We start from the raw sequence: 12,232 nt of genomic DNA on the forward strand, positions 1-12,232 counted from the left end.
AGTGTGTGTACACAAGTAGCTGCCGTATGTAATCACTCACAACAGAAAAACTAATGAGAAACACAAATGAAATGAATGAATGTTTTAAAGCCTAATGTTAGTGTTTTGACCATCACATCTTAGTTCTTCTTTAACCTCAAGTGATCATATTTGGGTAATAAGGTGGTTTTAAATATTATTTATACAATAAAAATTCACACTATATTTTGCCCCTTCAGGAACTGAGAGAAATGTCGATGCAACAGGGTCAGTCACAAAAATCTCTGAGTTTCCACTGCACACAAACTTTTCATTGCACTCTTTTTGTAAATACAGGGTGGGCCATTTATATGGATACACCGTAATAAAATGGGAATGGTTGGTGATATTAAAGTCCTGTTTGTGGCACATTAGTATATGTGAGGGGGCAAACTCCTCAAGATGGGTGTGACCATGGCGGGCATTTAGAAGTCGGCCATCTTGGATACAACTTTTGTTTTTTCAATAGAAAGAGGGCCATGTGACACATCAAACTTATTGGTAATGTCACAAGAAAAACAATGGTGTGCTTGGTTTCAACCTAACTTTATTCTTTCATGACTTATTTACAAGTTTCTCTTTGTTCACAGCCATTGACATGTTGAAGAGGTTAACACGTGAGGAGCAGATCGAAATTGTGTTGATATCTGGTGAACGCAGTAACCGGGTCATTGCAGCAGATTTAAATGCAAGAGTTTGTGATTGGTTCAATAATATGGAAAAACAGCTACTTTTATTTTTGTGCTGTCTGCCTTTTATAACCTGATCGTACTGTGTATTATATGGCACCAAGTCAGTCCAAAAAACTCAACTGTCAAAATAGCAGCACCGTATAGTAGGTCAACTGTGAGAAATATAAGCAGGGGTAAATATCACTGAGTCACTTTGGATTTGTAATAATCACCAACATGCTGAGATCTGTTCTTGGTGTTTGTTTTTATTTCAGCCCAGTCTGCCAGTGTACACCCTCTCTTGGATTTCAGATTCTGATCAAGCTGTGATGCTTTTCTGTTTTATCATAAGTGATACTTTTTTAACAACACTGGCGCACCGCTGAGAGTGTTTTTTCCTTTCAGTGGAAGAGCAATGGCTATATGAAGACAAATATTTCTTTGGGTATAAGATATCCCAGCGTTATAGGATATCCCAGTGCAGGCAGTTTTAAAGTAACTAAGCCTTACCTAGAAAGAGCTGAAGCATTCACAGACATCTGAACATCTTTACAGCAGTGTTAAAGCAAAGCATAGGCCAGAGCAGAGAAACTTCAAGCTATGATAGAAGATAGAAGGTTCGTGTATCTACTGTCTTTATTTGCAGGACAAAAGCTCCATTTGTACACGAGTTAAAGAATCTCATTTATTAATGAAAGGATCCCCATTGAGTTTTTTTTCTTTTCAGTGTTATATTCAGGCCTTCTAATCCATCTCCCCTCTCCTCTGTGACAGCATGGGGGCAGGCAGGACCGGCTGCTACATCGTTCTAGATGTCATGTTGGATATGGCTGAGTGTGAAGGAGTGGTGGACATCTACAACTGTGTTAAGACCCTCTGCTCACGTCGCATCAACATGATCCAGACTGAGGTGAGTGGGAGAGTGGAAATGTGGTTAGAGATGCCATGCTGATGGCTTTAACAGAAGCTCACAGGTTTAGCCTTAACAGCAGGTATTAGTTCATAAACATAAATCATTTTTGTTTCAACTGTAGTATTAGTTATTGATAGAACATTGTAAAGCTGCCTAACTTTACAAATTACAAATAGTTTTTTCATTTCATTTCCTTTTTTTTTTTCTACAATAGTGCTGATTGAGGCCAAACTGACAAAAAAAGTAGCATGGATAAAGGCGATGGGTCATGGGTTTTAATCTTTGAATTCAGGTGTTTTCAGTCATTGAAACACCTCAAATTAAGTGATTAATCGTGCTGTCTGACTTTTATAAAAATATGGGGAAGAATTAGTTTTTAAAGAAGAAAGAAAAAATGTAAATGATTGTTAATATGAAGAAGTAAAGTAAGTAAAAAGCCACCTTCAAGGCATTGCTGTATATATATTATAGCTCTGATTTATTTCTATAAAATACTGTCTATCCAACTTTTGACGGAGCCAAATGTAGGGAAATGATGTATACACATATACACCCATCTGTTTATACATGTATTTAATTATGTAAATGTACAATATTGTCTTTAACTAATTATATTATCTGTAACTGTTTCATGCAAAAACGATTCTACACTGAATATATATTTAAAAATGTAATTATGTTGAATTAGCAAAGAAGCAGCTACATTAGTGTAGAAGACCAGTGTCAGACTTCTTTTATTAAAGACAAATATCATTCATTCATTTGATAAAATCCTTGCTTTAATTGTATAAATAAACTCACAACTCACAGTTTTTTTTATTCAAAGTGTGCTTAGAGTGAACTCACAATCTTCAAATAAATAAGCGGGAGAAAGACATTAATTACCGTAATAAATAAAACTATTAAAAGTTGGAACGTCATTCTTTTCTTAATAAGTCGGGAATAGGAGACGGCACAGTAAATACACAAACAATAGTATTTATTTCCCTTTAATTTCATCTCTTCTCTTAGCTGCAGGTTGTCTACCAGTTAAATATGAGTACAATTATAGAGCATATTAAAAATGATAAATAAGTTGGAAGAGGGACAGTTTTATGTCTGTAATTATGAATGTATCCTCAGCTCTTTGATCTGTTGTTTTGTTGAACATCAAAACATATTTCCTAGTTTCCTCGTTAATTGCACAGCTCGTGACTTTTTTAAATGGTGCGTGTGGGCAGTGTTTAGCTCCTCTGATGTGTGTTTGCTGGACTTTTTTACCCCATTTTATGGACACTTTTTTCTGCTTGGAAACAATACCCGAGTGTCGGCATGGTAATGTGAAGAGTATTGAACAGCTCTGATTGTTAGTCAACAGCATTAATTAAATTCAGCATTGTTTTTGACGAGTGGGCAATTAACAGTGAGGCCGCTCTTTGGTGAGACGGAGGGGTTTTATGTGACTTGGGAAAAGTGGGAATGCGTTACCCTCTGTGTGTGTTTCAGGAACAGTATGTTTTCATCCACGATGCCATTCTGGAGGCTTGTCTGTGTGGAGAGACTGCCATCCCTGTGACTGAGTTTGCTCTCACTTACAAAGAAATGCTAAAGGTCGACTCACAGAGCAACAGTTCGCAGCTGAAGGAGGAGTTTCAGGTAATACTGAGAGACGATGACGTCGTTTTTCATTTCAAACTGGGGTAGAGTTAAAAATTCACATGTTATGCATGTTGTGAAATCAGCTGAATCACAGCAAATCAGCACTTTTTACTTTTTTGTTGTCTACAGAGGCACATATTTGTTGAATCTGTGTTCTGGATCCTTTTCTCACCTAAATCGGTTCAGCAAATGAATATTCAAAAGGAAAAAAAAAACACCCATAAAGATTTAAACCCACTTAGAAGTTGGAAAAAAAGACACTTCTGAACTTGCCTGAGGATCTTCGCACTTTAAATTACTTATTAAAAGTTAAAAGTATCACAAACTCCAATGGAGGTGTCTGAACACTCACTACCACATTCCCAAACAGAAAACACTTGATTTTTGTATCAGTCGAACAAACAGCTCGTATGCATCCTCGATCGTCCAGGTGAGGGAATCCCAGAAAGTCAGTTCTGTTCATCTGGACGTCATGTTGATGCGCGAAATCACTCAGTCATCACTAGAAGCTTTACGTTAGAGATTGAAATCCACATTGTGTATTTGTTCTTTATGTAGTATTGTTGCTTTTCTTTATACATGTGTTATTGATTGGTGACCTTTGTGTAGCGGCTCCCCGCTCATAACGGCAACTTGTTCCCCAAATGCAATATTATGGTTACAAGTTCTGTTCATTTTATCTAAACCAATGGGGCATCATTCACAATGCTATCTGGCAGCTTAGATAATCGTTCCCTTTCAATTTCCAATCCCTTGATAATATGCTTTTTGTAGTGTATTAGATTGCAATAAATGTGTTTTTATCTATTAAACCCTGTGGGGGTTTAAACTGATAATGAATGTGTTTTAAAGTTTTCTAAGATAGGTATGCTTGTCAGGTATTGACAGTGAAGCTGCTTGAGCAGAGAACATTTTCATTGCCTCTGTCAATCCCTCTTTGATCCCATTTCTGTTTTGCTGCGTCTGTCTCCTCTTATCACAATCTTTATTCTTAGTGTTTCATTTTATCTCCCAATCTAGAATGTGGAAACATTCTCAAACACACGCCCGTCTTTCTAATTATCTTCTCTGCACACTCCTTTCTCCTTTACCTTCCCCGGTCCTCCTCCTCCTCCTCCTCCTCCCCAGACTCTGAACTCTGTGACTCCTCACCTGGATGTGGAGGAGTGCAGCATCTCCCTGATGCCCCGAAACCGTGAGAAGAACCGCAGCATGGATGTGCTGCCCCCGGACCGCTCGCTGGCCTTTCTCGTCACCACAGAAGGAGAGAGCAGCAACTACATCAATGCAGCGCTCGCAGACAGCTTCCTCCGGCCTGCTGCCTTTGTGGTGACGCCACACCCACTGCCCGGCACAACCACCGACTTCTGGAGGCTCGTGTATGACTACGGCTGCACCTCTGTGGTGATGCTCAATCAGCTCAACCAGTCCAACTCAGCCTGGGTAAGAGAAAAGGGACTGAGACTGAATTTTATTATTAACTTAAGTTCTAATATCTAACTCATCAGCTTACAACTTATAATTCAGCCATGGGCGATTAAGTCTCACTATCTGAGAACATCTGCAATACAGCAGGATTTTGATTAATCCATACAGTTGCATACTCTCAAATATACATATTACTCCAATACTGAATTTTCTTTTTACCTGAATACAAAAAAACCCCTTTATGTCCAAAAACAGAGGCATTTGGCTTTATTTTGTATCTATATAATTTATCTTATGTTTTCTGTTATTCAGCACAGTCAGGTTTAACTGCTGCCACCAGTGCAGCTTTTACCCTGTGAAATGTATTTATTATCTAAAGAAGATGCAGGGTCAGAAGAATGCCAGGACCAATTTTCTACCACTTCCAAGCACTGCAAGGCAAGCACTAAGTTGAAGAGCAGAGAAAAAGAACAGAAAAAAGCAACATAACTAAAGCGCTGTCAAGCTCCCTTTTAAGTCTGCTTGCAAGGAGCATTTCCTCCAACCTCAGAAATCAAGCAGCAGAGATGAGGAGCACTTTTACTGTTATATATAAGAGAGAAACATTTCTATTTCAGATACTGCAGTTCAAGGACCTTGGTGACCTTGTTTTCCAAACAAAATGTTTAAAAGATGCATCAAAATTTAAAACATTTACATCATTCAGAAAAATAAAGCAATGGATGAACTTAATTTGGGTTGTGAAAAGCATTTTTGCTTTGATAAATAATTCTAACAGACACTCTTGTCAAAATTCAAGCATAGCAGTGTCCAGCAAGTGCATGCAAACTGTCATTCCCAATTTTATTGGATTGGGCTTTTTAGCGAGCCAAGGCTGCCGTAAAAAATTTTTAAACTCTTTCATGTCACTGTAATGTCATCAATTGTATTTAAAGCTGATCACACCATGAATAAAAAGCTACGTGTAGAGCTAAAACAACCTGAGGTATCCTGGAGATTGGAGCAGCACATCCAGTTTCTTTCCGCTGGGAGCTTTTGAAGAGATCATTTTACCCTACAAAGAAATTAGTGCTCGTGGGGTTTAGAAACTTTTAGGGTGGCCTTTGAAGTAGTATGCAAGACGTTTCTGCTCTGTGCTGTGCCTATATTAGGTTCACCATACGACAACAAGGATAGGCTACAGCCCCCTGTGACCCTGAATTAGATAAGAAAGTGGATGAATTGTTTCTCAAAGGGTTTCCAGTCTTAACGTTCTAAGACCCAAACCCTTTCATGGCATGTATTTTTAATTTTTCTTTGCTATTTGGGCTGATTTGGACCTGATGAATGTAAAAACAAAGAATTACCTGATTATTTTCTTTTACCTGATTTTTGTTTCTGAGAAAAATTAGATCCACATATAAGAACATTCATTTTAAATTTTGATAGAACAGTGGCAGAATATTGTCCTTGTAAGTGGATATCAGGCCCTTGTAGAGCAAAATTTAGTATTTTGGTCTAGACAACCCAAAATGTGATGTCCACATATGTGGACGCCAGGTCCTAGGAGGTTAAGAGCAGGTTCCCCCCAATGCAATATAAGACAAGCTGAGGAAAAAACTGTTTGATCAATGGCTCAGTAACACTAGAAAAAAATAGAATGTGCATCTAGAAACAATTGGTTGTTACACTGAATTTCTTTGCTGTCAGAGACCAATTGCAAGTAGTTGCAGTGTCCAGATATGGAGGGTTTTGCCCGCTCAAACTCTGGGCAACCATTTTCGATTGTAAGGTAACTGCACAGTTTACCTGGTGGGAGGCCGTCTGACTCTAAAGAATCCAACTTGACTGACTGAAATTACTTTCAAGCAGGTTTGCAAATAATTATCATCTAGTTTAGAAATGCAGACAGACTGCAGTCATTCTGAGTTCATCTGCACTGATGAGTACAACTCATCTGCAACACGTCTCTTTGCAGCAGCAGACTTGACTCAACTGGTTGCCAGATTTTTGTTTTCCAGTGAAAGCGAGGTTGCCTGCTGCCTGTGTCATTTTGCAGTTAAATCAGTCCCACAGCACTGATATTATGATTTGCGGAGGAAATTCGGAGTGTAGCATCAGGGGAGCATGAATTGCAGGAAGTGCCCCTTTTCAGACCTCTTTCAGGACCTTTTAGTTTTTCCTACTCTTTTGTATTTCCTTCTGAGCGGACCTGAAAAACTGCTGGCCATAGCTCATTCGTTTAATGGTATAATGTGTCACTTTGAAATAAAATGAATAAATAGATAAAAAACAATAAAGTCACCAGTCAAAAGAAAGACAAAATATTCTATCTGAGTAGCATTCAGATAAATACAATAAACAGGAATGCTGCAATCAGCTCTATCAATTCCATTTGGAAATGACATCACAAACTAAAACTCGATGATTGCTTATATCGAATATAATGATTTTTTTTACTGTTTAAAAATGAGCACTGCTAAAACTGAAATCACAGAAATAGAGTGTTTGTCATTTGCCATGCTGACACTCCTTATATTGTCAGCTAATAAATAAAAAGAACATGTATCCATAAAACAGGCTCCAGCACTACTTGTAGTCACAGCTGGGAAGCCTGTATTTAAAAATCTTAGCAAAACAAAGATTACTGCTTACAAGGCTTTCTTTTTAATATAGTGCATGGACACTAACAGCGTCAACATGTCATTCTTATCCTCTTTTCCTTTAAAAGAAGATATGAATGTGAGTCACACACAGTTTGGAGAGGTCATCTGCACAAAGCTTCAATCCTCTGTTCATGCCATCCAATTCATTTACACAGCCCGTCACTGCATTAACACGTTCTTATCATTTGGGCCCATGTTTGCTCATGCGTGGGTTTGTTCTGCTGTCTCGCTATCGCTCCTCTGTCACCGTGTCATGTCTTGTTCCTGCTCACCATTTCCACTATGCCTGTCAGCTGCAACCTGTCCTTTTTTCTCTGTCACTCTCTTCTTCTTCTTCGTCTTCCTCCTTGTCTCACTACCAGTGGATTAACAGTTTGACCCTCCAACACACACTCACTCAATTTGTCCTCTTAACTTGGAGCTGCCTGTCTCCTGCCTGGATGTATAAATATTTATCGCCCCTCCTGCCCAATGTCACCGGTTAATACCCTTCTGTCAGTGTGAAATGCCGTTATCACTTCCTACTCTAAGGATCTGCTCAACCCCAAAGTCACTGCAGAATACGTCCATATGACAGCGCTTGCTCCCCTGTGTGTGCCCCCCCTCCACTCCCACTTGGCCAGGGGATGCGCTTTTGAAGTGGCAGTGATAGGAGACCTTGTCTTTTGTGAGCGTCCAACCTCTCAGCTAACTTCCTGTTTATCTCTCCCGAGCACAGCCAAGGTCTCTTACTCCATTAATTTATAATGTACTAATGGTAATGATTGGGACTCATGAATAATTCAAGCTAGGTGACCGCTGCTTATGTGAAGGATTGTTCCCGCTGACGAGTGGTTTGTTTTTTTGCTCATTTAATTCACAGTTGCCATTTGTAGATAATCATTGTCATTTAGGCTAATTGTCTCTCCTGTCAATACTCAGGTGTCTTGTTACTGGCTTCACCATCACTGGGTGCTGACATAATTATTTGCACTGCCTCAAGCAAGTGTGGGCTAATGACCTGCTCCCTTCTCTTCTTGCCTCCTTTCTCGTCTCAGCCTTGTCTGCAGTACTGGCCTGAACCTGGGCTGCAGCAGTTTGGACCCATGACCGTGGAGCTTCTGTCCAGGACAGCTGACGATGATGTTATAATCCGTCTCTTCCGGGTTCAGAATATAACTCGGGTAGGTGGAACCACCATAACAAAAAACATCATAGTGATGCCCAGGCCTACTCGGTGATATTTGAATGAGTATGGTGAATCAGGAGACAGATTATACTAAGAAAACTAAGTCTAGCTATGAAAAATCAATAACGTGGAGACAGCAAACTGTGTTTGCAACAGTTTTGCAAATCAGCTTAGGAAAAAAAGAATCTTAACATTTTAGACCAATTTCAGCTTCTTACCTGGGAAACTGCTATAAAGTCAGTATATTAATATTTAGTTTGAGGAGCACATTTCTGCTCTTCTACAATTATAGGAGTTCTGATATTGTTCCTGCTTTACATGAGCAAACATGACACAGTAATGCACAACAATGGGAGCCACATTCCATAAGTTGATGTTAGGACTTGCATTACATGCACTATTCCCACATAGCAGTAAGGTCTGGCCCGGATCTGGTGTCAAGCCGGCACTGCTGGCTGACTTCTGGCATGGTAAGTGGTATGTCATCCAGATATGGGCCAGGCCTGGCATAAATGGCACTGTCTATGTGATGGCATGCCACATCTGGCCCAATTGTGCTTTGGTTTATGTGGCCCAGGCTCATAGAAAACAGGCCTGCCCAAGCTGGCACTTCTGACTGACTGGTGTCATGGCAGGGTGTGTGTCAACCAGATGTGGGCCAGGTCTGGCAATGATGGCACTATTTATGTTCCTATTTTCCTGTTTTAGTTAGAAGATCCAAATGCCATGTTGCAATACTATACTGCTATAGTAGCCAACGTTTCAAATGCAGGTTTGACAGGTTTGTGAGTGTACACTTTATCCAAAACCTCGTGAAGGTTTAGTCATGTTTACCACTGGGTGGCTGTAGCTCAGGAAGTAGAGCAGGTCACCTACTGATTGGAAGGTTAGCTAGTTCGATCCCTGGCTCCTCCAATCTGCATGTCAAGAGTGTGACTGAATGTGAATGTAGTTAGGAAGCGCTCAGTTTAGAGAAAGTGTGAGATTGGGTGAATGTGGCATGTTGTATAGAGCACTGTGAGTAATCCAGGAGAGTAGAAAAGCACTACATTAGAATCAGTCCATTCACTGTCTCAAGGGAGATTTGTCATGTTACTTTTGCACTATTTTGTTCCAGCACATGTTGTTATTATATGTGTGGTACACATTAGGCTGACATTTGGGGCCAGAGCTGAAACTGTTCTGGGCCAGCACAGGGCCGTCAGTGTGTCTGCAACTGGCCTTGTGCTGGCCCATGTGTGGGCCAACCCTGGCAAACCAGATCTGGACCACCAAAGGGCCGTCATTCTTTGCGGTATGTGGGCCATGTGTAAGCACATTGTGTTGGCCAGATCCGAGCCATAACAATTTTGCTATGTGGGTTGGAGGGACCATGTTGAAGTTTTCAAGAATCTCTAACAACCACCTTTGTGTCGAGAGCCATTTACTGATGACAAGAATCCAGTATACCAGTACAGTTTGTTTTGTTCAACTTCCAAAGGCCTATATCTGATAGTCAGTGCAAAGCTGTTCTGTAACATCCTGTTCCATCATGACAAAAATCCCACACACAGGGATGCATATACTCACTTTTCAAGTTCAGGTTTATTTCTGGGTCAGTATCAGGGTGGCTCACTTCTTACCAGGTTGCATTACCATGGTAACTTACACTCCACACCAAACCTGCTTTGGAGCAGGTTAATTTTGAGGTAAGAGATCAGTGGGTATGAAATCACCGCCTACTGATTTTTTTTTTTTTTATGTTTTTAAAAAGCAGCTGCAGCAACCTTTGAAGCAATTTTTATATTCTTTAGTATGTGATCTTAAAAGTGGTCGCGTACATTGTAATTGTGGATGCTATATATTCAATTTGTGCATAAGCTAATTCTACGCTAATTGTGCTATCAATGAAATGAATGTTGTTTCCCTGAACCAGCTGAAGAAGCTGATGAGCCTCAACTTTCACAAACATTTCTGAAAAACATGGCAGTTTGGAAATGGGCCTGTAAATCTGTAAATTAGTGGCGTCTATGAAGGGTTTTTTAAGCAGAGGGAAGACACTGGCAGGGTTAAAGTAGTCTGGATTGCAGCCAGATAAAAGGGAATTGTTTATAATAGAGAGAAGTCAAGCGGAGATGACAGGTAAAACCTCTTTAATCAATTTAGGAGGGATAATGTCAGCTGGGCCGGAAGAAGTGTGCATGTGTGTGACTATATCAATGAGATCTGTTGTGAAAATCAGATAAAACCTGAAAAACAGAAGTGGGTAGTGGGTAACTGTTGGGCAGGTTGCACAAAAACAGAACTAAACTGTGACTTGCTACAGTTAATCTTGGTAACAAAAACGTTCAGAATTTTTTTTCATAGATAGAAAATATAAAAATGTGTCATTGTGTTGAACAAGAACCTTGGATTGTGCATATTATTGTTAATCAAACTACAGGGAGTGCAGAATTATTAGGCAAGTTGTATTTTTGAGGAATAATTTTATTATTGAACAACAACCATGTTCTCAATGAACCCAAAAAACTCATTAATATCAAAGCTGAATGTTTTTGGAAGTAGTTTTTAGTTTGTTTTTAGTTTGAGCTATTTTAGGGGGATATCTGTGTGTGCAGGTGACTATTACTGTGCACAATTATTAGGCAACTTAACAAAAAACAAATATATACCCATTTCAATTATTTATTTTTACCAGTGAAACCAATATAACATCTCCACATTCACAAATATACATTTCTGACATTCAAAAACAAAACAAAAACAAATCAGCGACCAATATAGCCACCTTTCTTTGCAAGGACACTCAAAAGCCTGCCATCCATGGATTCTGTCAGTGTTTTGATCTGTTCACCATCAACATTGCGTGCAGCAGCAACCACAGCCTCCCAGACACTGTTCAGAGAGGTGTACTGTTTTCCCTCCTTGTAAATCTCACATTTGATGATGGACCACAGGTTCTCAATGGGGTTCAGATCAGGTGAACAAGGTGGCCATGTCATTAGTTTTTCTTCTTTTATACCCTTTCTTGCCAGCCACGCTGTGGAGTACTTGGACGCGTGTGATGGAGCATTGTCCTGCATGAAAATCATGTTTTTCTTGAAGGATGCAGACTTCTTCCTGTACCACTGCTTGAAGAAGGTGTCTTCCAGAAACTGGCAGTAGGACTGGGAGTTGAGCTTGACTCCATCCTCAACCCGAAAAGGCCCCACAAGCTCATCTTTGATGATACCAGCCCAAACCAGTACTCCACCTCCACCTTGCTGGCGTCTGAGTCGGACTGGAGCTCTCTGCCCTTTACCAATCCAGCCACGGGCCCATCCATCTGGCCCATCAAGACTCACTCTCATTTCATCAGTCCATAAAACCTTAGAAAAATCAGTCTTGAGATATTTCTTGGCCCAGTCTTGACGTTTCAGCTTGTGTGTCTTGTTCTGTGGTGGTCGTCTTTCAGCCTTTCTTACCTTGGCCATGTCTCTGAGTATTGCACACCTTGTGCTTTTGGGCACTCCAGTGATGTTGCAGCTCTGAAATATGGCCAAACTGGTGGCAAGTGGCATCTTGGCAGCTGCACGCTTGACTTTTCTCAGTTCATGGGCAGTTATTTGGCGCCTTGGTTTTTCCACACACTTCTTGCGACCCTGTTGACTATTTTGAATGAAACTCTTGATTGTTCGATGATCACGCTTCAGAAGCTTTGCAATTTTGAGACTGCTGCATCCCTCTGCAAGATATCTCACTATTTTTGACTTTTCTGAGCCTGTCAAGTCCT

The 12,232-nt window shown here is 40.1% G+C and overlaps 1 protein-coding gene across 6 annotated transcripts in view; it reads left to right on the top strand.

The window, feature by feature from the left end:
* The window catches only part of LOC146549654 (receptor-type tyrosine-protein phosphatase U-like), a 260,100-nt gene that overhangs the window by 235,719 nt on the left and 12,149 nt on the right, over positions 1–12,232 (top strand). For all 6 annotated transcript variants that reach the window (XM_085262642.1, XM_085262637.1, XM_085262638.1 and 3 more), the window contains 4 exons: positions 1,464–1,599; positions 3,088–3,237; positions 4,369–4,683; positions 8,351–8,476. In XM_085262642.1, coding sequence (XP_085118768.1) covers positions 1,464–1,599; positions 3,088–3,237; positions 4,369–4,683; positions 8,351–8,476 — 727 coding nt within the window. The remainder of the gene's footprint in view (positions 1–1,463; positions 1,600–3,087; positions 3,238–4,368; positions 4,684–8,350; positions 8,477–12,232) is intronic.

This window comes from Mchenga conophoros, linkage group LG22 (genome assembly GCF_057382185.1).
Source record: "Mchenga conophoros isolate Kocher_MC1m ecotype Shallow Benthic linkage group LG22, M_conophoros_male_GT1.1, whole genome shotgun sequence".
Lineage (NCBI taxonomy): Eukaryota > Metazoa > Chordata > Actinopteri > Cichliformes > Cichlidae > Mchenga > Mchenga conophoros.